This window comes from Blennius ocellaris (assembly GCF_963422515.1).
Source record: "Blennius ocellaris genome assembly, contig: SCAFFOLD_151, whole genome shotgun sequence".
Classification (NCBI taxonomy): Eukaryota; Metazoa; Chordata; class Actinopteri; order Blenniiformes; family Blenniidae; genus Blennius; species Blennius ocellaris.
Genome location: NW_027661996.1, coordinates 67,756 through 91,701, shown reverse-complemented (window position 1 = coordinate 91,701; position 23,946 = coordinate 67,756). Strand labels below are relative to the sequence as shown.

At 51.4% G+C, this 23,946-nt stretch overlaps 1 protein-coding gene across 1 annotated transcript; it reads right to left on the bottom strand.

The window, feature by feature from the left end:
• Positions 1-668: 668 nt before the first annotated feature.
• LOC308148452 (BCL-6 corepressor-like) lies at positions 669-23,521 on the bottom strand (the record flags this gene model as incomplete). The annotated part of the gene is given in 10 exon segments (XM_080521917.1): positions 669-737; positions 739-957; positions 2,290-2,603; positions 4,132-4,410; positions 5,508-5,840; positions 7,001-7,166; positions 7,778-7,834; positions 9,370-12,546; positions 12,771-12,852; positions 23,474-23,521. Coding segments are annotated over 9 exon segments (4,617 nt in total), but the record flags the coding sequence as incomplete, so codon positions are not given.
• Positions 23,522-23,946: the final 425 nt, after the last annotated feature.

The following is a 23,946-nucleotide window of genomic DNA, read 5'->3' as shown; positions in this document are numbered from 1 at the left end:
GAGTGTGTGCGTCTGCGTGTCTGCGTGTGTGTCACACTTCGCCTCACGGAAAATTAATGAGATGTGAGAGCGGAGCGAGGCGAGAGGAGGGGAGGCAGAGAGTCTGTGTGTGTGTGTGTGTGTGTGTGTGTGTGTGTGTGTGTGTGCGCACTTGCAGGGAGGAGGAGGAGGAGGAGGAGGGGGAGGGGGAGGGAGGGGGGGGTGCCAACGACAATCTGAGTCACAAAGAGAGGAAGAGAAAGAGCGCTGAGAGGAAAGAGGGGGGGAGGGAGCGAGCGGAAACCTGAGAGAAAGAGAGTAGCAGGCAAGAGGAGCAAAAAAGATGGAGTATGTGAGAGAAGAAATCGTGAGGACGAGAGAAATATCAGGAAATGGTACAAAAAGCAAAAAAAGGAGGGGGGGAGATAGAAAGAGGAAGAATAGGACGGATGCAAGGGAGGAATCTGAGGAATTACAAAAAAAGAAAAAAGAAAAGGCAGGCGCTATCTGGTGGAGTCAGACAGGAACAAAGTAAGAGGAGAAAATGAGCTCAATTTTAAAGAAGAGAGAAAGTGGAAGATTTGGACGAGACGAAGCCTGGGAGTGTAAAATGCGAGGGGGGGGGGGGGGGGGGGTGGGGGGGGGGGGGTACCGGGCGGTGCGGGATGAGTGGAAGTGAAGCCCGTTACCTCGTAGCCGAGCCGCGCCGCCCGCTGGAGCAGCGTCTCGCCGGCGTTCTTGTTCACGATCAGCCGGCGGGGCCTCCGGCGGGATGGGGGCGCACGGCGGAGGGCTCAGCAGGGGGGGGGTCCGGTGCAGCCCCGTCACCTCCGGCGGAACGCCGCCCGCCCTGCCGTTGGCCTGGGGCGGCAGGGGGGGCGGGCAGAGCGCGGTGGGGGAGCAGGGCTTGACTGGAGAGCAGGGATAATGATTAGGGGAGGCGGCTCTCTTCCTCGGAGCGGAGCGCTGCTCAGTCAGCTGAGGAAAGAGAGGGGAGAGAGAGAGAGAGAGAGAGAGAGAGAGAGAGAGAGAGGGAGAGAGGGAGAGAGGGAGAGAGGGAGAGAGGGTTACAGACCTTGCCACATAGCAGACGGGACACACACACACACACACACACACACACACACACACACACCAAATAAATTTCTAAGAATGACAATTAGGCCCCAAACTTTTGCTATAAACGTCTCAAAAGAAACATCTTTTTCTCACGTAGCTTTTCACAGTGACGCGTACAAGTACGAATATATAGATAGACACACACACACACACACACACACACACACACACACACACACACACACACACACACACACACACACACACACACACACACACACACACACACACACACACACACACACACACACACACACACACACACGTCCACACCGCCTTTCAGTCGCAACATCTGTGTTTACGTGTGATTGTTGTGTTTAAAGGACACACTCTGCCTCGGTGAGAAACACACCGGCACGCGGCGTTCACGCCGAGCGTTCACGCCTTAAACAGCGCAGGTTGACGCGCCACTTTTCTTTAACCACTAAACCAACAGGGACCTCGGGAGCGCCACGCACACACCAGAGGGAGTTGCCCCCGCGCACGTGTGCGTGTGTGCGTGTGCGTGCGTCTATGTGTGTGTGTGTGTGTGTGTGTGTCCTCTCAGTGGAATTCCATGTCGGAGCAGCTGTCAGGCTGAGGAGGAGCAGGGGAGGAGAGCAGCACGGGCGGAAAACGACTAGCCTTCTTTCTTTTTTTTTTCTTCTTTTTCTTTTTTTTTTTCTCTCCTCAATTTTTCCCTATGCGCGTTTTTTCCCCCCTTTCTTTTGAACTCGCGGGCGCTCCGCGGGCTCAGCCATAGCTGCCACATTCCTCACTCAGTGAGTGAGTGAGTGCACGCCTTGCGCGCACGTGAGCGTGTGTGCGTCTGCGTGTCGTGAAGGCTTGTGTTCACAACCCGAGTGTGGTGTATAATTGCTCCGGGGTTTTGTTGTCGGCGATGCTCACAAACACGCAGACACTCAAAAAAAACAACAACAAAAAAAAAACAGCGCCGATGACACACGTTCGACAATTAAGGCCAGAGACAAACACGCGTGCGTGCCGGCGCTCCGCGGGGAGCCGCTAAGGGCGCGGGGAGGTCAAAGCTCCAGCAGCCCTCTAAACATTGTAAACATACTTCCTTCCGCGGTCCCCTACCCTCCCCTCCCCTCCCCTCCCTTCCCCCAGCTGCATAATCACAGGCGCCGACAGGCACGCCGAAGCAGACTCCGCCGCCGGCGAGCGGCCAGACGCCGTATCAGCGCTCACCTTGTCATCGTCAGCCGCTCCCGGGTCCGCCGCGCCGCGCTGGCCGGGGCTGTGAGGCGCGGCCTCCTTCCTCTTCTCCCGCTCTCGCTCCCTCTGGCTGGTGTGTTTGGTCTTGCACGGCCGCTTGCCCTTGGGCTTGTCTGAGTCACTATGGCGACGGGGCTTGAGGGGAGGGGCGCCTCCCACGGAGGGCTCGGGGGCCGGAGAAGGGGGGCCCCTTCTGGGCTCCTTGAGGCCACGGTCACCTGAGAAGGGGTTCGGCGGGTGCGCTCGATCCTTCAGCTGGCTGGGGGGAAGGGCGGCGGCCGATACTCCTGGAGGAGGAGGAGGAGGAGGAGGAGGAGAGGAAGAGAAGGAGGCAGAGTGAGCGCGGAAAAGGGAGGATAGGAAGGTATTGCAAGGCCATCTCTCACCCTCTGTTGGTTTATTAATGAGCGCTCAGAGCTGTCTGTGAGCACAGCATGCTCCTCGCCCAGGGGGAAGGAAAAAAACAAAACCAAAAAAATAAAAAAACGCACACTTTCACACATAGAACGTAGGTGCACATAAACACCCCTATAGTGACTCGTGCACACTCGTTCGGTGCAGCAAGGACGCTGCCAGACGTAATCTCCTTAAACGAATGTGGCTCTGTCTGGTTCAGGCCTCTTATGGTACATATTCAAACGGAAAACAAGAAAAAAAAAAAAAAAACACTGCCCTTGAAAACTACAATGTCAAAATGCTGGTTAATAGCTTATTGGAAATACATTTACTGCAGGGGATTGTTGCAAACCCATTTCTAAGTACTGAGGACTGTGGTCTGTATGACTTGTGTTGTGATGCAACTTTTACTATGGAAGTTTCAAAGTCCATTAATTCGGTTTTAGGCGGAGAGCAAGTGGGGAGCAAAGTGAAATTATACATCTGCTGATAAAGTTAAATCGACTTGTACTTTCTATGTAATCCCCGATGCAGAAAAGCCTTTTAGAATATGAGATTCTTACCAGAGGTGAATACGTTTTATGTGATTAGAGGTATTCTAGAAAGAAAGAAAAAAAAAGACCCCATCCCTGACAGACACACGGTGGAATAACCATGTTCATTGTGAAGCATGGCTGTTGCCAGGGTGATGTTATCTAAAAAGGTGAAAGCATTGGCCAATCAAGGTCTGTAGCTTCCGTACGGAATATAAACCCAAAATCTCCCCTGCTTTATTCACTTCCTTTAATCTGCCTCCTGCGCTTTTATTCTCCCCTCTTCCTCTGAGCCACCCTCTGCCTCAGTTTAGGCACATGAATAAGAGAAAGGCCCAGTTTTAATAAGACCGCCCCCCCCCCCCTCCCCCCCCGCCCGCCCCTTCACACATTGGAACACTCCCCCAACCCTGACAAAAATCCCCCATACACCCTTTTCCTTGTGACTGGTCTTGAGAGAAAAAGAAAATTCATTGATCACACATTAGTCACTCTACACCTGCCCACACATGTCTCACCGGCACCCCCCCCCCCTCCCCCCTCCCCCCCCCCACCCCTCCCGCCGCCGCCGCTCTTTCATCGTCCTCACTGAACCTGCCGCACACCAGCTGAACAAAAAGCCCGCCGCCACAGGGGGTGGAGGAACGGCTCACAATTTAGCTTTTGGTCTCCCGTGTCCCTCTTTCAGGTTCGCCGGCCTCTGGCCCGACACGAGGAAGACTCCCCGACTTCATTTCCTCTGCCCCCACCCTGACAGCGTTCGGGGAAATCCCCTAAAGACTGGCTTCTCAACAAGAAAGTGAAACGTGAGCCAAAGATAGATTTCCGTTACCCCGGCTGAACTCGGAATAGGCAGCGGCTTGTGCAGCTGCGGCTTCCTTCTTACCATTGAGCAGTTTCTCGCAGCCCCACTTCCTGTTGATCTCGGCCCGCTGCAGCGCGGCTCGGTCGTCAGGCTCGCCGGGCCGGATCTTGCGATCCCGCGCGCTCTGGACCGGGGCCACGAGCCGGGGTTGCGGCCACGGCCTCTCCTGTTTGATCTGGGTGCCGTCGGGTGAGGCGGCGCCTGCGGCAGGTTTGCTGAGTCGCAGTCCCTTCAGCTCGATGCAGACCTTGAGCTTCCGCACCTCGTCGTCGTCGTCGTCGTCGGCGCTCGTCTGCCCGTCTGCAACCACACCGACACAGACTTTGGACTGTGCGCTCTCACGTGCAACGACGTTTCTTACAACTGTCATGAGTTTAGCTTAGAATTAGACCGAAAAGACTCGGAACCGATAAAACGAACACCGAAATGCATTAAAACAACTTAGCAAAAGTGTTTTTTTTTTTCTTTCTTTCTTTTTAAAGACACAAGTCACCTGCACCATCTGCAACTCCACTGTATAAAACTGAAGTGAAAAGTGCAGCGCAAAGGGAACAAAGGCCATTAATCACTTCACGCTTATGGCTGGTAAACCCCCATCTGAGCCTTACATTTAAAACAGACACACGCACACACTCACACACTGACACACACTAAAGGCAGAGTGCACAGGATGTAAAACAGACAGCAGAAGAGGAGCGAAGTCAAGAAACGGGTGGAGAAGTGAAGCAATAACGCCCAGAAAAGCAGAGGGGAGGGATCCCCCCCCCTTAAAATTCACAGGGGATGGGTATTTGACTTGTCTGCCGGTGCCGTGAAGAGCGAGCACGATACCACATGGCAGAGGGAAAAAAAAAAAAAAAAAAAAAAGGAAACCCAAACAGATGAGGGAAAAAAGAAAGGAGATGAAAAGAGAAGAAAAGAGCAGCTTTGAAGAGGGTGGGTAAGCACAGCGGAGGAACGGCGGAGCTGAAAGAGGGGAGCGGGAGAGAATGGCTGTCCCTCTTCCTCGCTTCTCTCTCGCACTCTCGCTCAAAGGCAGGATTAAACACTTCTCAGAGCTGGCTGCCACACAGAGCGAAACACGGGACAGGCAGTGGAGGAAGAGCGAGGGGCTGTGATGGAGCGACTTTAAGGCGGAAATCATTGGGAAGGAGGAAGCGACAAAAGGAATGGGAATTTTTTTAAAGACAAATGAGAGATGAGACGGGGCTCAGCGTCGCAGAATGAACGGAAAAGAAGTGGGCCGAATTAAGAGCGATGCATGGAAAGCAGATGAAGAGAGGGAGATGATTGAAGGCATGTGGTAGTGGGTGGGTGTGAGGCGGCGGCGGCGGTGGCGGTGGTGGTGGTGGAGGTGGTGGAGGTGGGGTGACAGGACATATTTGTGAGATCCTCACCCGTAGAAAGCTTGGCTCTCTTCTCTGGCTGGGACACCCGCTCGCCGTCCTCCCTCACTGCGTCCTCCTCCTTGGAGCCCAGTGGGCGTTTCCTGGCGGCTCCAAAGCCCGGGCTGGCCCTCTCCTCAGCGTAGCCCTTTGATGGCGTCAGTGTGGGTGGCAAACAGTGGCCTTCCGACTCTCGCAGCGCCTTCCTGACTCCGTCCTTGAACCCGCCGTGGCCGGCACCCCTGGCCCCGTCGTGGGCCCCGTGGCCCGGAGACAAGGTCTCCCTGTGGCCCCCGCAGCGCTGGAGGACCGGAACCCGGTTGTTCGTGTACGTCGGTCGGACGCCTGAGAGACGCAGAGGACGGCAGAGTGTGAGGCTGAGAAGAGGAGACGAGCAACAACAACAACAACAACAACAACAAAAGGGAGGGCAAGACAGACAAACTGCAAATCAGACAGACAGTGAGCGAGGAGGCAAAACGCCGGGTGTGGGGGGGATTGACAGGGGGAGAATGCCAGTTAAACACCAGCCAGCTTTTATTCCGCTTTAAAGACAGGCAGTAAAACTTTGATGGGGTAAAGACTTTTTAATCTGATGTGAGCCGAGCCAGCCCGCCGGTTCAGTGCCGCCGCTCGCGCTTCCAGCGAACAGAGGCAAGAAAACATCCTGCACGCTTGTTGTGCACAGCGACTCCCTTCCACCCCCACCCCCCCCTCCCCCCTCCTCCTCCTCCCCCCCCTCCTCCTCCGCTGTCCTCCCCCACGGCATGACCGCACCACGCCCTTCTCACACAGAGCGTGACTCGCCCCCCCCCCCCCCCCCCTCCCCCCGCTCGCCTTCTTCCCTCTCCTTCCTCCCGCTTTCCCCTCGACTCCCTCTCTCCCCGTCTCTCTCCATGCCATAATTAGGCTCACACGTCAGCCGCGGCCTCGCTCCAACACACAGCTGGGCTCCTAGCCAATGTAACTACCCCCCCCCCTTTCCGTTGCGCTCTCCCATCCGCTTTCACCCGCTAACTCCCCCCCCCCCCGCTTTCACTCTCTCTCTCCCTCACGCAATCTCTGCCCCTCCTTCTCCTCCTGCCCTCCCTCCCTCTCCCATCGTCTCTCTGCGCAGATAAGCACAAAAGGCTTCTTGAAAATAAAACTCCCCCTCTCGGTCTCCCTGGCTTGCTCATTGGCTTGCGCTGCCGAGCTTGTGTAAGAGTGTGCGCATACATCAGTGTGTGTGTGTGTGTGCGCGTGCGTGTGTGTGCGCGCGTGCTCGGCCTGTGGAGAAGAGCGTGTCTTTTTTTAGAGTGACCCGGTCTTGCCTCAGCATTTGCAGCAAGTTCATGCGAGTTAGTGTGCACGCAAACCTATTGTTTGTGTGTCTCCCCCTTTTGTTTTTCAGGAGTGTTCATTTGTAGAGTGCCTGCGTGTGTGCGTGCGTGTGTGTGTGTGTGTGTGTGTGTGTGTGTGTGTGCGTGCGTGTGTGTGTGTGCGCTCGGTGCTGGGTTACTCACCCTCCCTCTCTCCCTGCCTGGTGGTGTGTTGGCAGTGCTCCAACGCTCGCTCTCTGCGCTGGCCGTCTGCCAGCTCCCGTCCTGCTGCCGCTGCCGAGGCAGACACACACACACCGCCGCCCTCCTTCTCCTTCAGCTCCAGCTCCGAGAACCGCATCATTGCCCGCTGTGCGCACACATAGACGTACACACACACACACACACACACACACAGAAAAAATGCAGAGAGAACCCATGAAAACCACTCATCGTCTACCCACGCCGCACACACACCTCTCTAAGCCTCAATCTGGCCTCAACAGCTACAGAAGCAAGAAATAAATAATTTTTTTTAAAAATGGCATTAGAAATCACATTGTCTTTAAATAAAAGAAAATGCCAAAGAAATTAAACCCACACACACACACACACGCACACACACGCACGCACGTACACGCACGCGCACGCACACGCACGCACACACAGGACAAAAAGGAAGACAGATAAATCACAAGCATGGCATCAAGACAGGTTAGACTACTGCAGCCACTGTGAGTCCATGCGCTCTGGGGCTTAAGTCCTGGGCATCTCCCTTCCTGAAACATAAACATGGCTAGGAAACATATACATCTAAGCCCTGAGGCAGAGAGAGGAGAAGAAAACAGAGGAAAGAAGGGAGTGGGGGGGGGGGGGGGGGGGGTTGATTGGGGGGGGGGGGGGGGGGGTGCAGCGATACAGAGTACAAAAGGAGACAGAGCCCATCAGAGGCAGATGTGATAAGAAATGTAAAGAACTGACCTCCCAGTTAGCTGCAGGTTGACTTATATTACTCCCCTCTCGTGATATGACTTCCATCTAAGCAATTAGAATGGGGGGGCTCAATATATCTGTCCAGCAATTCATCTTTTTTTTTTTTTTTTTTTTTTTAATATGAATGTATGTCACGTTTTCTCCACAAGTTTGTTCACACACAACAAGCAGCCACAATCCCAAAAAACAAAACAATCAAATTCAGGTGACTCAAACAGGTCAACCAACACTGCATCAAAACCATCGAATGATTTCTGAACTGAGTACGTGTCCAATTAGAAACCGAATCAAAATATCGTGCTAACTGTATAGTTCATCTGTAAAAATTGCAACTATTAATTCTTTTGTTTTTGGGCAAAAATATTCCACGTTTCAGTTTGAGGGGTCCAGAAATACATTGTTTGATAGCCTTGCGCTGCAGTTTTGCATTGACACGCCTGACACAGACAAAACCACAGTTTTCTAGGGTGCATTCACAACATAGACAGACATGTGCAACCTATTAACATATCTGCCTCTGAGCCAGTGGATAATACAGCACAGGGTTTCTTTTGTGTTTCTGGGCTGAACGCTGAGCACAAGGAACCCCAAAGATAATGGTTCAGCATGATGTGCGTATGTGAATGGCAGTGGAGGATAATCAAGTGTAGAGGATATCGCCATAATTGTAATGTTTATAGATGTCATGTGATGAACACAAGGAGGGGGCATCTTTTAGCCAATGGGGTGAGGAGAATAATGACCTTGGACAGCAACTAGGCATACCATCTGAGGGAGGTGGGCCAGGGGGGGTGGGGGCTGGTGGATGGGGGCATGCAGAGACTCTTAAAGGCGCCCCAAAGAGGGCAGCTGTTGGATGTTAAGCACACAGCTAGCCCTCCACTCCTCCTAACCTTGGGGTTAAGCATAGCCGAAGGCAGTGTGGACTGTGAGGGCGCTACAGTCATGCTCCAAAACTACTGTATGTTCCTCTACGACGCAGTCAGCACTAACACATGCTTCACTCCCAAGGCAGTCACACAAGGAGGGGCACACACGCACGCACACACACACACACGCGCACACACACACACACGCATGCACACACACACGCACACACACACACAGGAATAACCTTTACAACAGCTGCTCACTAATCAACACAGAGATGGCAGCACTGGTTAACCTTTGCACTGTCCACCCCTGAAAAAAAGGGCCCTTGCGCCAACTCACTAAAGCAATAATGAAGTAGAGGGAGGATCAAACCTAAAGCCAGGTCAGTGGCATGACAGCACATATATATATATATATATATATATATATCTGTACTGTGCTGTAAATGCAGAGTATGCTAATTTCATGCAGGGTCTGTCTCACAGGCAGTTCTGAAAACAACAGGAGGGGAATAAAGACAGTGGATCATGGAGTTTTATTCCTGTGTGGATGTTAGGACTGAGTGTGTTTGAAATGTCTGCACGTATAAAAAGTGTTCATAATGACCTCTTTCCAGCCCACCAACTTTAGCCCTTTGTATTATGAACTGTTTGCACACACACCCACACACATACACACACACATACACACGTGTCACTTGGGCTTACCTGCAGAGCTCTCTGTTCACGGCTCAGCTTGCTGGAGTCAGCATACAGCTCAGTGGTGACACATTTAAAGCGGTCTCCAACGTAGCCTGAGGAGTTTGCGATCCTTTTGGCCAGACTGGATCTACGAGAACTTTTAGACGAAGGGTGGCAACCTTCCTCTTCTTCGTCATCCCCTTCGCCATGAGACTCCCCTAGGTCAACAATGCTGTCTTCCTTTTCAGTCTCCCTCTCACTCGCATTTTCCCGGTCCAACTCTCTCACCACATCTGCAGAGTGGTGTGTAAAGTGAGGAGCCCAGCTGTTCCTGTCCCCTTTGTCCTTACCAGAGCTGCGCTCTCCGGACGTGCGAGCACAGCGCAAGGTACTCTGGTCTTGGTCTTCGGGGTCCGGGCTGGGGCTCTGCTCCTCTGCACTCTCCTCGGCGTGATCCAGCGACCCTGGAGAAGCTGGTGGTGTGCGAGGTGTCACCCCGGGACCATCTATGTCATGGAGAGCCTTTGTTTTACAAAACAGATTCTCTGGCTGCCTGTCAGTGTGGCCGGCTTTCAGGTTGGGACTTTGTCCCGGGTGGACCGGGTAAGAGTGAGAAAAGTGGTGTTGGTGTTTTGGCTCATAGTCAGTCTTTGTCAAATTTTGGTTACTATGACAACATTCATTTTGGTTAACCTTCATGCTGGTCTCAGCAGAGGGCTGGTTTTGGACTGAAGGGGTAGACTCAATATCTGTGTCTGAGTGTACAAGGTCAATGCACACAATCTTTTCTCTGGATGGTGCAGAGGAAGAGGGGTTTTTGCTTTGACTGCTACCCTGTCCTTGTACTCCCACTTCCCTGTCGGGCTTCATTTGGTTTCCTTCGCCTGCTTCTTTCACAATGCTGTGTTCTCTATGGCTCCCGCACTCTTCCGCAGCTCCACGAGATTTCTCCGGTCCCCGGAGCTTCATCGTTGTATCTGCTCTATCTGGCAACTTGCTGTCAGAGTGCGTCTGCATCAAAGGGTGGGCCATCTCCTGCGAGTTATAGGTGAGGTATTCACCTCCTGTTGGGAGGTTGTGATATGGTAAAGGGTGTTTTGCTGCCAAGTGGGTTGGATAAAGGCTGTTACTGCCCAGCAATACTGGGTGAGGGTAGACTGGGCTCTTTCCGGTAATTGGAACAGAGTGTAGTGCCATTCCATCGGGGATAGGGTAGTGCAGGTATCTATTGGCATAGGCCAAGCTGTGGTTCAGATAAGCGTCGCTTTGAGGAAGGTAAAGGTGGCCCGGGGGGTGACCATTGTCTAAACAGGGCCTTTTGTATGATGACAAATCTGGAGTGGCATCGCCTCTCTTTGTGGCCTGGGAGGACTTTTCAGTCCCCTCTCTGTGGTGGCCCATGATCGATGGGTGATCTGGTTGGCTGGGGCTATGTTTGACCCATTCACCATTAGGTTTAGGAGAAAGGGCCCTGGAGCTAATCACTGAGGAGCCAGAGTGCTGAGTTGAGGAAACATTATGGTTGGAGTCTCCTATTCTTGGACAGGATGAACTACGCTGTTGAGGAAGTACTCTCTCGAGACTCTTGTTTTTAACGGAGGGCGACGAGCCCTTCGTTTGCGAGAGGCTCAAGTCTGTGTTAGGCCTCGGAGAAGAGGGCAGGCCTGACGTGTGCTGTGTGTGCGAAGGAGATGGACTCGGTACAACCCAGGAGGAGTGTAAAGTGCTGATCATCTCTGGCCTTTCTGAGACCTTTGAAGAAGTGCTGCTGACCACTGAATGTGGATGGGAGGAAGGAGAGAGCGACAGGTTTTCTTTTAGCAGCTCTCTGCTCGAGGGGAGTCCATAACGGGCACCTGAGGCCATAGTGTCCATTTTAACAGGAAATCCATTTGGAGGCAGCCCAAACTCCAGTATTCTTCCAGACAAATCCAAGGGCTTCTCTACAGTGTCTTTGGTTGCTTGAGGTTGGTGCGTTGGCCTCTCAAAGTTTACTTTGGAGGGAGACCTGCTGGGTCTTCTCTCAATCCCACTTCTGTGCTCAGTTGCCCCCTCTCCTGGCCTGGGTTTGTGGGGGCTGGGTCGGGCAGGGGAGGGCTGCTCTGATGCCATGCTGCTAACCGAGAAAGGATGAGGAATGGACTGCGTGGATGAAGATGAGGCAGATATCGAAGAAGTAGAAGAGGTGGGTGGCTGTCCTATCCTCGCAACTGGCCGTTGTAAATCTGAATTATCATGAAGTGCAGAGGGAAGGGGAGGTTGGGTGAGACGAGAAGATACATGGGAAGAAGAATCAGCGGGCAGACGATTATTATTCCCTCCACTGGTGCCACTAGTGTTTGTACTATTGCTGCTGTTGTTGTTGTTGTTGCTGGAGCTCTTCCGAGAGGGAGGTCTGCTTGGTCTGCTGCTCCTGTTCGGAGAACGGTCCCTCTCTATAGCAGCCTGATGGTGCTGAGGGTGAGGGGACGGTTGGTGAAGCTGCTGTGCAAAAGGAGACACGACCCCAAGCCCTTTGTCTTGGCAGTGAACCAGAGTGGGGGCCACCGTGACTGCAGGAATCCTCATAGGGGGTGCCACCAGGGGAGAGGAGATAGGTGAAGGAGGATAGGGAGGCATATAATAGAGTCTCTCAGCAGCAGAGGCCGTCGGGGGAACGCCGCCCCCCTGGGCCGCACACAGAGGGTAGGCCAGGTGCTGGGGAAGATATGGGTTGGGCTGGCTGAGCAAGGAGGCTTTGTACATGTTTAGAGCTGCGTACTTGGATGTGTCCATGAAGGAATACATGCTTGCTTCGGGGTAAGGGCTGAGCCACGGCATGCGGAGGTAACTGCCACCAGCACTTGCCAAGCCCAAATCAGATGCCTTCTCTCCAGGCCCTACTCTACGTTCCAAGCCGAGACTTTCAGCTCCCACTCCAGAAACCAGCACGGGCTTGTGTAGACTTGGATGAGTGCCTTTGTACAGGCCCAGGTATCCATTTGTGGGCTTACGACTGTCCAGAGTGCCGTCCGGCTTGTAGATGAGTTCTGGGAGGCCATCCCTGCTGTACGTTAGAGGAAGTGCAGACGTCTCTCTGCTCTTCTCCGTCGGTAGTGCTCTGATCCCTGGGTACACGACTCCGCCATGGAGGCGAAGGCCGTCGTGAATCAAAGTGCCTCGGTCCAGCCCCATCGCTGCGAGGGGCGTCAACCTTGCATCCACCTGCGCCGTTAAAAACAAAAGAGTGCATCCATGAGCACATAAAATCAAATCTCTTCCATCATAATGTGGAAGAAAACAAAGACTGCTCTAAACAACCCATTGTGACATGTAAACACAATTTCAATTAGGAGCACTTACAATTATTTACACACGTAAACAGGAAAAACAAAGCATGACACAAGAAAAGAGTATAATCAGTGTCCCGAACCAGCTCGGGTACTTGCCATGTTTTGTGTGATGTGGATCCCTTGTCTTAGTTCCAGGTTGGTTTGTGCCTCAGCATCGACATCACGAACAGATGTTGCCCTGTGGAGATGAGCAAACAGTTAGCTGTGAGTGTCTTGGCTCTGCCATACACACACACACACACACACACAGACACGTACAGGCCCACTCACACACACAGAACCGCAGCTATGTTGGAATCCCATTGCCAAAATAGGCACTTTATAAAATCTCCAAAAGAGAAATAACTTTGTAATTAAGTTTCATACGTAGATCACTTACTGGGGCATAAAAAAGCTATACAGAACTGAAATGTACGGAGATGTGTCGCTGAAATGAGACAATGGAGTAAAAATACAAAGCTGAGAAATATAAGGACATCTGAAGCACTCAGCAGAGATGAAAGCAGTGTGTGGGCTTCCCTCCCCTCCCATCCATCAACACCCACCCATCCTCCTGTTACCACCCCACCCCTCCTTTTTCTAAACCTCAACCTGCCCCCCCCTGCGCTGGACGTGCACGATGGGGCCACGTCTATTCAGTCACGTTCCTCACACACTGGTTTTCCCTGCGCCCTCTCTGACCCAACTCTCTTGGCCCGCCTCAGCCGGCGGAGCGAGGGAAGATTATGCGTCACAGACCACTTCGGTGGGGGACCATTTAACCACCCGCCAACCCAGAGCCGCGGATCAACAAACAGTCGCGCCGGAACGCACCACGCACAAAGTGTGGCACGCAACAGAAGAGAACTAATGTAAACTTTACAATGAAGCGTTTCAAACAATATTACAGGCGAACATGCCTGTCGTCGGAAGGATTACGTCGGTTTGAAGTTGCTTCCTGGAAAAAACACGTAGGTATTTGAACATGGCGAGAGACAGAAACAAAAGGTTTTTAGCACACACACAATTTCTTTAGCATAACAAGGTTGTTGTTTTATGTTAGCGGCATGTGCCGTAAGTTGCAATAACTGGGTTATCTATTATTCATAACGGCTGAAAGGAAAAAAAATTCAACAAATGGTTGGTAAAACTGTTCTTCGCTTGGTGCTGTTGAAGATGATTTTAAGGGGATAAAAGTATACGGCCATTAATATCAACTTCAATGTTGCCTATGCCTAAATTCAGGGGGGGGTTGTCATTTCCTGTGAAAACATATACAACTGTTTGTCAGAAAGTATGGTCAAACTTTAGTGAGCACAAAGTGTGAATAAATCTCACTCTGTCCTGAAGGGAAACAGAACTTGTGAAAAAGAAACTGCTACATAAATGTATTGTTTGGTTCAAAACCTTTGAACCCAAAATATCTTATTTGAAGGAATACATTTGGAGTTTGTAATATTCACAAAGAAATTTGGACAGAAAAACTAAAATCTTCTTAAATGTGTTTGGATTTTTCTTAAAACTGAGGTTTGAACTACACAAAATCTACTACCCCCCAAACAATCTAAACCTCTTTTGAACTACTCGTCACAAACTATATATTTGTGGCTGTGGGCTTGATAGCAGAATACCTCAGAAACAATGAGACAAAACCTGAATTGTGTACCACATCCAGAGTCAAAACTGAAAACTCGCACCAAACTGCAGGTCAAAAATCACAAATTTGCACCAAACTGGGAGTTACAAAGAATTGTCCCCCATACAGCCGCAGTGACTCGCGACAACTTAACACTTGACATGGCTTCATCTCAACAGTTTCCATTTTCCAAATCTTTAAAACCCACAAAAAGGTGAACAGTTTGTGCTCCTTATAAATAAAAGGAGAAAAAAAAAAACATTTAGGGGAAAAAAAACTGCTTCCCTTTTGGATCTGGACTCGATTACGCTTGAGGGTGGACAGTCGGGAGCGAAGAGGGACATGGCGAGAAAGACGCGGCTTTAAATAGAAAAAGAAAAAAGAAAAAGAAAAAGTGACGCCCTGTGGTGCTCGGTGGCGCTGAGAGCAGCAGAGAATCTCGGCTCCTCGATCATTGCAGAGAAACGCCTCTGCGCCTCGCTGCCGCGCCGCTGGCACGCCACTTTTTTTTTTTTTTATTGCCGTGACCTGGGGCACATTAATCAGCCTGCTGTGGGCCCCTCGACACGGCTTCTCTCTGCGTCCCATCCCCCCTCGCCTCGCCGCCTCGCAGCCCCGCAGCCACTTCTGCTTCGACAACATCCGCGTGTGACGGAACTGGAAAAAAAAAAAAAAAAAAAAAAAACGGGCGAGCGAAGAGCGGGGAAAAGCGCAACAGTGTTTTTCGGTGAAACGTGTGGTCGGGCCACGTGTGCGCGTCTCGCCGACTCACACAGACGCCGTTATGAAATCACACCAGTCCCGTTTCCTGTGTTTCCTGGAGCGTTTCTTATTTTTTTTTTTTCTTCTTCTGTCTCCTTCTCTTAAGGTCCGGGAGCAGAGACACCCGACAGGAAGACCGAGAATTACGACTTTTCGAGCGCAAAATACGCACGATTTTCGTGGGACGCGGCCGTTTCAACCGCAGGCCCAAATACAGTCAAGTATTTCTCTGGCACGGGGTTTCCTGGGGCTGTGCGACTTCCCCCGACGGGAAGCGAAGACGCCGGGGGACTTACTTGGAAAGGAAGCGATACGCTCTTGTTCAAATGAGTCGAGTCTCATGACAGAGCGCGTTACTCCGTGGCGCATCGTTTCCAGCGCGACCGCAAGGTCGTCCAACGTTACTGAACAAAAAAATAAGTACTTGGGTACAAGTTACTTTTCTACAAGGAGAGGCGTCACTTTTCCAATGACGAAGAAACGTTGGTGTTTCTTAATTATTAACTCTTCAAGGCAGGAGTTGCATTGCGGAGCTGTGATGGGAAACTCTGATGACTGATTTACATTGAGGGAGTTACATCAGTTATTGGAAGCCACGTCTCTCTCACACACACACCACGTTTTAAGTTAATCAGTCAATATTAGAGGCTATTGTTTTTGTTCCAAGTACTCTGATAGGGACCCAGCTTCTAACAGCCACGCAGTTCTTGGCATAACACCTGTTTGTGAAAGGAAATAATGTATGAACAAATGACAACAGATAAAAGGGGCTCTCCCGAAAAACATACAAGAAAGCAGCAGACAGCTCCTCGTAAAAAAAAAAAGCCTTGAATACAACACAGGTATTGTGGACAAGATCCAACTCCAGCTAAGAACAACAGAAAAGAAGTACAACTGTGCTCAAGGAAACTTCATTGCGACGCAATTGTAATAGACTAAAGTCGAGACTTTACAGGGACAAATTTAATCGAAATAACCTCAAAGCTGGCAGCCAAACTTCTGTTGGTGCAGTTTGTAAAGAAATAAAAAAAAAGAAATGTATTTATACTTGCAATTATTAGGTAAAGTACTTTAAAAGTACTCTGCTCAATACCAACTCCCAAGTATTAGTAACTTTCATGACCCACTTAATGGCAATGTTAATTGCAGGCATTGTATTCAACTGACCTCTTTGAAATACACACAGAGAACACCACAGCCAAACAATGATTTTTACACCGATGCAGTTTGTTGTGTAAACAAACTATAATCCTCGTGTTTAAATATCAAACGTATTGGATACAAAAACGCAGATCAAAGGGTTTTAATATTATATACAATTGCAGTAGTATTCAAGTAGATTACATAGACTTGAATTAAGTACAGGTAAAATTACACCCTTGTATGAAATACTCTTGAAAGTAACACTAATTACAACTCCGTTACAGTCATGTATTTGTAATCCATTACTCCCAACCCTGCCAGGACCCAATGGTCAAATCAAGTGCACACTTTGGCGATAAGAGGAAGAAAAGTCAAACCCGCTCGGCTCTTGTTTTCTCACCGTGGTAGTTTTTAATCGAAAACAGATGCGAATCGTAATAAATCAGATCTTATTGCGGTTTTTAAAAGCCGTCATTTATATGTTTTCGTCAAAATGGTTGCTGATTATTTATCACCTCATTCAAATGTGGCCTATATAGTTTGCATTTCATATATGAGCATTGCAACTCGGTTTGCGAAGACGTGATATCGCAGCACAAAGTGGAAGGACGGATAAGGAGAAAGCAGGAGATAGGAAAGGAGGAAAGGAGGAAAGGCGGCGTGTTGACGCCCATCCCCGCTGCTAAGAATAGTTTGCGCAACAAACAACTCCCGACGGCCGTCCAATCCATCACAGTGGTCGGCGGCAGCAGCAGCAGGCGAGAGGGGGAGAGAGGGGGGGAGTGAAGGGGGGGGGGGGGGGGGGGGGGGCAGCGGTCGCTGCTGCGTTTATAAAGCAGACCGCTGGAGCGCAGCCCCGACGCGCACCATTAAACAGAAAACCACCGGGTGTTTTTTAGCTGAACCTGGTTCGTCCCCCGCGCTCTGTATTGTTGTTTTTATTTATTTATTTATATATTTTTAAGGGGGGGAAAGGGAGTAAACAAGGACAGAGGAGTGATAAAAAAAAAAAAACCAGAGGAGAAGACGGAAGGAAAAACAAACTCCTTCCCGTCGTGCGACGACAGGCGAATTGAACTCTCCGTGACCCGCCGTGTGCGCACCAGAACAAACACCGGCACCGGGCCTGGTGGGGTGTGTGCGCGCGCGCGCGCGCGCCCCCGGGCGCGGCACACTCGCGCCCACGACGCGCAGCTGCGCCCGACGGTCTGACGGGCGGCGTCGCCATGAGCAACTTCATCCACAAGTAGATCAGCCGACCGCAGACTCACGCGGGACAACCCGATTATTCATGATTGCTCTTTGCTCATCGATTAATCTGCGTGATCTGCTTATTGCACATTTCCAACTTGGCTGCAACGGCGGGAAACTACGGCTGTGGGTCCCGCCGTGTAACGGGAGAGGACAGGCGCCCTCTCGCTCTTTGTCCCTGGAGCTTTGCCAAAGCTCTCTGAAGCGCAGAGCTCCGATCAGCTCGAAAAAAATGCAGTGTGACGCAGGATAATCTCCGCAGCGACGGGGGTGGGGTGGGGATAAACACGGATTAAATGCGGGCGCGTACACGCACACGCACGAGCTACACACAGACACACACACTTCGCCGTAACACGGAGTGTGTGTTGACTCGCACGCCAGGAAAATACTTTTGCTCACGCTGCCGGTGAAGAAAATAGTGAGCCGCTGAGGGCGGAAAAAAAAACAAGAAATGGTAAAAAAAAAAAAAAAAAAAAAGAAGAAGAAAAAAAAAAGAAAAGCGGACAAAACTCCAGCCAGGGCACTAACTCACTTCGCCCCGGGCAACACTAAACTCTCGGCAGCATTAACACCCGGCGTCATAATGAGAAAAGGCTGGGGAGACGCCGCCAGCCCATTTTTAATTGTTATTGATCATCAAGCCGACGTGTGCCAAATGGTCCAATTGATCATCTCTACGCACCCTCGGTGCAGTCTGTGGAAAGTTGACGTGCTGTTTCTCACTGTAGTTTTAGATCTGAGAGGGAGAGAGAGAGCGAGAGAGAGAGGGAGAGAGAGAGGGAGAGGGAGAGAGAGAGAGAGGGAGCGAGCGAGAGATAAACGCTGTAAAGAGTCACGGTGCGCCGCCGCCGCCGCCGGAGCGCGGAGCTGGAGGGAGATGGCGGCGTCTCTTCAGCTGTCACATTATTAGCGACCGAGTTGTAAACAAGGGGCCCCTGCGTCCTCCCGGGCCGACGCACAGCCGCATGCAAGTTGGTGCATGGTTCAATCCCCCCCTCGGCGGCACGGCCGTCAACAACGGCGACATTGTGAGCCCCCCCCTCACCCCCCCGTGCTGTCATAGGGCCCGGGCGGCGGCTGCTGAACTGGCTCTATTCATCCCCGGCCAAATGAGGACTAAATGGTCCTTTATGCCACCAAAGGAACCGATTGTAAAAGAGATGCGTATGCGAGTCGACCCGCGTTTACCGGAGGTTTCTTGACGTTTATTTACGATGCTGGTATATCGCTTCCATGCGTCCCTGGTGAAAACACATGACCCCCGCGTGGAAAGTAGAAAAAGTTATCTGTAGAGAACTTTTCAAAGTGCATGACACAGGCATGACAGGGGGGGGGGGCTCGTCTGATCGTTTGAAGACCACTCCAGATTAATTGTGACGCGTAAAGACGTGGATTAGAGTGGAGGTAGAATGAATCTTTCATACGTCGCCATGAAAGATTCATTCTACCTCTACGGGTATCTTTCATACACTGACCCAGCCGAGATTCCTGACGTTTAAAGGTCACACCTAAAAGGACGCGCGCGTGGCGAAAATACCAAATTAATTCTCCACTAAATATGTAAAAAATGTTTACTTGCTGGCGTGAGACCTTGCGAGGAGCCTCAGCGCCGAGGTCAAACGCTTTGTAGCCCCGACGCGCAAACTGAGTGATGTTGCGCGCAGACAGCAGATAACACATTCCTGCTTTGAAGGCTATTGGCGTAATAAACTCCTATCGCGATCACCCCGCCGCGCTGCCAAGAGTCTGTGGGATTTCGTCAGAGATGCCGGAGGCACCAACGTCTAAAAACAAACGAGGAGGCTTGATCAAGACTGTGCCTGCAGAGCCTCGGAGGAAGGGAGGTGAGGTGTGTCATCATTACTCCGCCGCCGAATCAATCTTCCAATAGGCCAGAGCAAGGTCACTAAATACGATCCAGAGATTTACGTTTTAATCACGGCCCCCGCATTCGCGTCACATCCAACCCCCGCTGCGCGGCCAAATGCTGGGAAGGGCAAAAAAAATCACCTAAATTGTCAACAAAAACAACAACAAAAAGTCAATTTCTGCTTAGGTGTGCGCAAATACGTTCGGGTTTTAATACAGCAGACAGGCGACGGACTTGAGAATAATGTGACGTGGCTCCGTCCTGCTCGTCTCAGCGCGGGTGAAACAGCACTGGGGGGGGCGTGGGGGGGGGGCGACACGTCTCTGCGGGGAAGTGACCCGTGCGCTCCAGACCTCGTCGAAACAAAAAGCTTTGTGGTGTGCTGCGAGAGCGAGAGAGAGAAAGAGGGGAGGGGAGGGGAGGGGAGGGGAAGGGGGAGGAGGAGGAGGAGGAGGGGGAGGAGGATGGGGGCTCTCCTGTTTCATCGCGAGGTCCCGGGAGGCCAGCACGGAGCATAGCTTCAATCAAACCGTGACGTCTCCTCCGGGAGCTGCGCAGCGCCTGGAAAACCGATCTCTCCTCGGCTCTCCGCCGTGCCTCCGCTTTTGTTCACACGCATCTCGCCTCGGCAGTGAGCGCAGCGCCGGCAGCGACGAGACTGTTGTTTTATATCCCGGCTTGAGAGCGAGAGACGGAAAAGAAAAGGAGAAAAAAAAAAACCCAAAAAAACAAGCGCTTGCTACAAAAAAAAAAAAAAAAAAAAAGACAGCCCTCGTGCCTCTGTCTGGGTATTAAACACAACACGGGGAATTCTTTTGATGAATTTTTTTTGCCCATTTCCTTCACTACTTCCTCTTGACACATTAGGTTTGATAAGCAAAAGTGGCCCCCGAGATTGTACTGACACGCTCTCCCGGTGCGCAATAACCCCCCCCCCCCCCCCCCCCCCCCCCCCACCAATGCTCCCTATTGATTCCAGATTAGAAAGGGAGGACGAACGGGAGGTTAATGGGTCTAAAATGGAGGCGGTGATGTGGCTGTCCCCATTCTCTTAAACGCAGCGGATCATCCCGCCGCCCCGCGGAGCGCCACGCTGACACATCCACTGTCACACATCACTCAGCATGACAATGAGCCCCAGCAGGCCGGCGGCTGCTGCCGCGGCTGCCTCCAGGTGATTGCTTGCCCACCAACACGCACGCATCCCTAAACTCTATAACAAATTGATTTCTCCCAAGCTGCCGAAATGTTCTCTACATGCTTTAAAACGCTCATTAACGCGTTACGCACGCGCGTCATTTTTTTCTCTCTCTCCACAAACGGACTGCACCTGGAGAGATAAGGCTGGTAAATGTGACTAGCAAAAGGTTGGTGGGGGTTTTTTTGTGTACGTTTCCAATTAGCACCAGATAAAATCCAATGTTGCCTGTGGTTCCTACCCTTCAACTGCATTTTGACGACAATAAGGCATTAATAAACTATTTATGAGGGGAAAAAAGTGTGAAGTGTGTGCGTGAGAGGGGAAAAAAACCAAAACCCCAATATGTCAATCTGTGGTAAGCAGCCCGCCCCCTCTCTGTCCACACACCTGGAAAACAGATCAGTCCCACACGGGACTTCGCGGCGCGCAGTGGAAAAATGATGCGCAACGCCTGAGACCGACGGGGGCGCGCTATAAATAAACTCGGCCCACACAAAATGTGAAGTAGCCCGTTTGTTTTAGGCTTCCTCCACAGAATCACTTAGTGAGAGATCACACATTAGCATTCGTCAAAGTTCGTGGCGCACTGAGAACGTGGACGGGAGAAGTAACACAGTGAGGAAAGATATTGGAAAACACATGCCGAGTCCACGTCCATTTTACCAATGAGACTTAAGACCCCGAATCCTGACTTCACACACTGGAAAACAACGGCACCAACGTGTCCACCAGAACAAATGGGCCCTTTATACTAGTACGTTGAGTTGAACCATTTCCAAATCTGTTTGCCCCGTTTTAATAAAAAAAATGCTTGAGAAATTTTAATTTATCTTCGATGATCTCCAAGTGTCCTTTCCTCGCATTAACAATAAGACCGACGTTTAATTTCAATACAATGCGGCTTTTGTTCTGCATCAAAGCCCTCTGAAGTAGCCCCCACCCCCCCCCCCCCCTCCCCCCCACCAGTTTAATCCTCGCCTCTGTTCCTGCGAAAGGTCCCAAACACGAGGTCCTTCTCATTCGCCCTTTCCTGCCCCGAACCGACCAGCCGGAGCAGCGAGGCGCGCGGGGAACCGTTCTGTCGTTCCGTGCGATTCGACACTGCTCGGATCGGCTTCTGCCGGGGTGGGGGGTTGGGGGGGGGGGGGGGGTGACGGCGGGTGTTTTAGTAGCTGCTCCCCCTCACTGAGCGCGTCAATGAGCTGGAGCCAGCCAATGTGAGGCTCATCGATCGTCCTAAGAGAGCGTCCCCTTAATTAGAGGCTGCGTGGCTCCGGGACTCACGGAGAGAGATAAAAAAAAAAAAAAAAAAAAAAAAAAAAAACCTCCTCAGATAAGCGGCGCCGTCCTGCAGTGGACAGTGCGGGCCGAGAAAATCCTCTCAGGGAAATAAAAAAATAAAAAATAGAAGCCTGTTAAATGCCTTCTCGCCGGTCGTGAAGCGCAGTCGACGGAGCCCGCAGAGGAGCTTTAAAAGAATCGTTGGGCAAGATGATTCAGTTTGGAACGCGTCCAAAATGCCTTGCGGCACTTATTTCAATTAAGTAGCAACTTTATAAGAAGTAGCTCGCGCTGATTGCTGTCGCCCACGACGGAGCGGGAGTGGAGGAGGGGACGGCGAAAGTACGACGCTTCAAAGTTGGTTGCGGTATCGGAGAAGCGCTGAAACTGAGCGCGCCAAAGTGACGCGACAGACGCCGTTTAAGTGTTTTATTTTAATTGAAGAGTCTGTGTGACTTTTGCGTGCCTTTAAATAGAAAGGCAGTAGCGCTTTAAAGGAGCTCCGGGAAGGAAGGCAGGAGTCCAAAAGTGGCGCTTCACCGATCCGCCGTGCGCAAAATGTGTTTTTCTGCCGCGCAAAGCGGGCGCAAAGAGTGCACCGCGAGTGCAAAGTCAAATCCGAGAACACCTGCAAGACAAGGCGTGTGCGTGCGTGTGTGGAGAGAAAGGAGAGAAGGCGAAGGAGGAGGGGGGGGAGAGAGAGAGCGAGAGAGAGAGAGAGAGCTGGCTCGGTGCCAAAGCGGTTTCCATCAACTAGACAGGAAGGTGAGCGGTGCAGTCCCGTGTCCCGTTCCTCCCCCAACCCCCCACACCTTTGCTCAACACCACCTCTGGGACCGAGGAGACAACTGATCAACGTCCACTCTTGTCCAAACACAGCCCCCCCCCCTCTCCCCACCACACACACACACACACACACACACACACACACACACACACACAAACAAACACGCGCGCCAGGCGGCCTGGCACACACCGCGGGGATGCCCTCCAACTGAACTGAAGTGTGCGTAAACGGAGCCGCGCCGCTCGCTTTGCCTCGAGCAGGGCGAGGCTGGATTCCGTAACCTTGTTTAGCGCAGAAGCTCCGTGTGCGCGCACGCACACGCGTACACTCACACACACAAGCACACACGCTCCCCTCCTCGCCCCACAGGCACACTCGCACTCTCCGCTGCCACACAACAGGGTGCGAAAAGCTTGAATATTCACCGACGGCGGACGGCGCCACTTTCAAGTTCGCTAATCTCTGGAACGTCCTTCTCACCTCCGCCCGGCTGACAGGACAGTTGTTAAGGGGCCAAACTCATTGTGTGTGTGTGTGTGTGTGTGCGTGTTATTTATCAACCACATGCCACTGCCCCGCCGAAACGCACAAAGACCACCCTATGCGCTATTCTTAGAAGTGGCCGATCTTCTCCCCCGGCGCTGCGCACCACACCGGACCCTCGCGCACAGCCCCGACCTCTCAACCGTCACATTTGAAATTAAAAAGCGACACAACAACACCGCATCATTGAAAACATCCTTTCCGTTATAGCAGGCAACTATTAGAAACAGCACGATATTCCTTTTTTTTTTTCTTCCCCCCCCACCACCAGTCAGGCAGATGTTTTCAGAATACACACGTTGAAAAATAGATCGATTTTCTCATTTGTCATTTATGTTCTCACCTGGTTAATTTGTCGCAAAGTCCAGCCGGAGTCAACTCACGCCTTTTTTCTCCCCCTGTTTTTGCCAAGTTATCTCGGAGGGGAGCGATCCGTGCGTACGGAGACGGAGCCCGGTTACGGTCCTGTCTGCTGGGGACAGACGATCCCGAGCCAAAGAGGGGGGGAAAAAACAAAAAAAAACACTAAAAGTGTCTAACAGGTTATCCACTTGTCACAAACAAACTCAAGTCTTATGCTTGGAGCTCTCGGTGTCTGTTCTATTGTCTACACGCAACTCTCATCCATTTCTCTTTTATTTGAAGCGGACTTTGCGCTGAAAATGTCACTTGTGTTTCCATAAAGAAACAAACAAACAAAAAAAGATCCTGCGCAGAGAGAAGGAAAAAAAAAAAGAAAGAAAGAAAAACACACGCCGGGATAAAAGAGAAATCCACACGAGAAATCCCCGTTGAGGTCCTTGAAGTCGGGAGAGC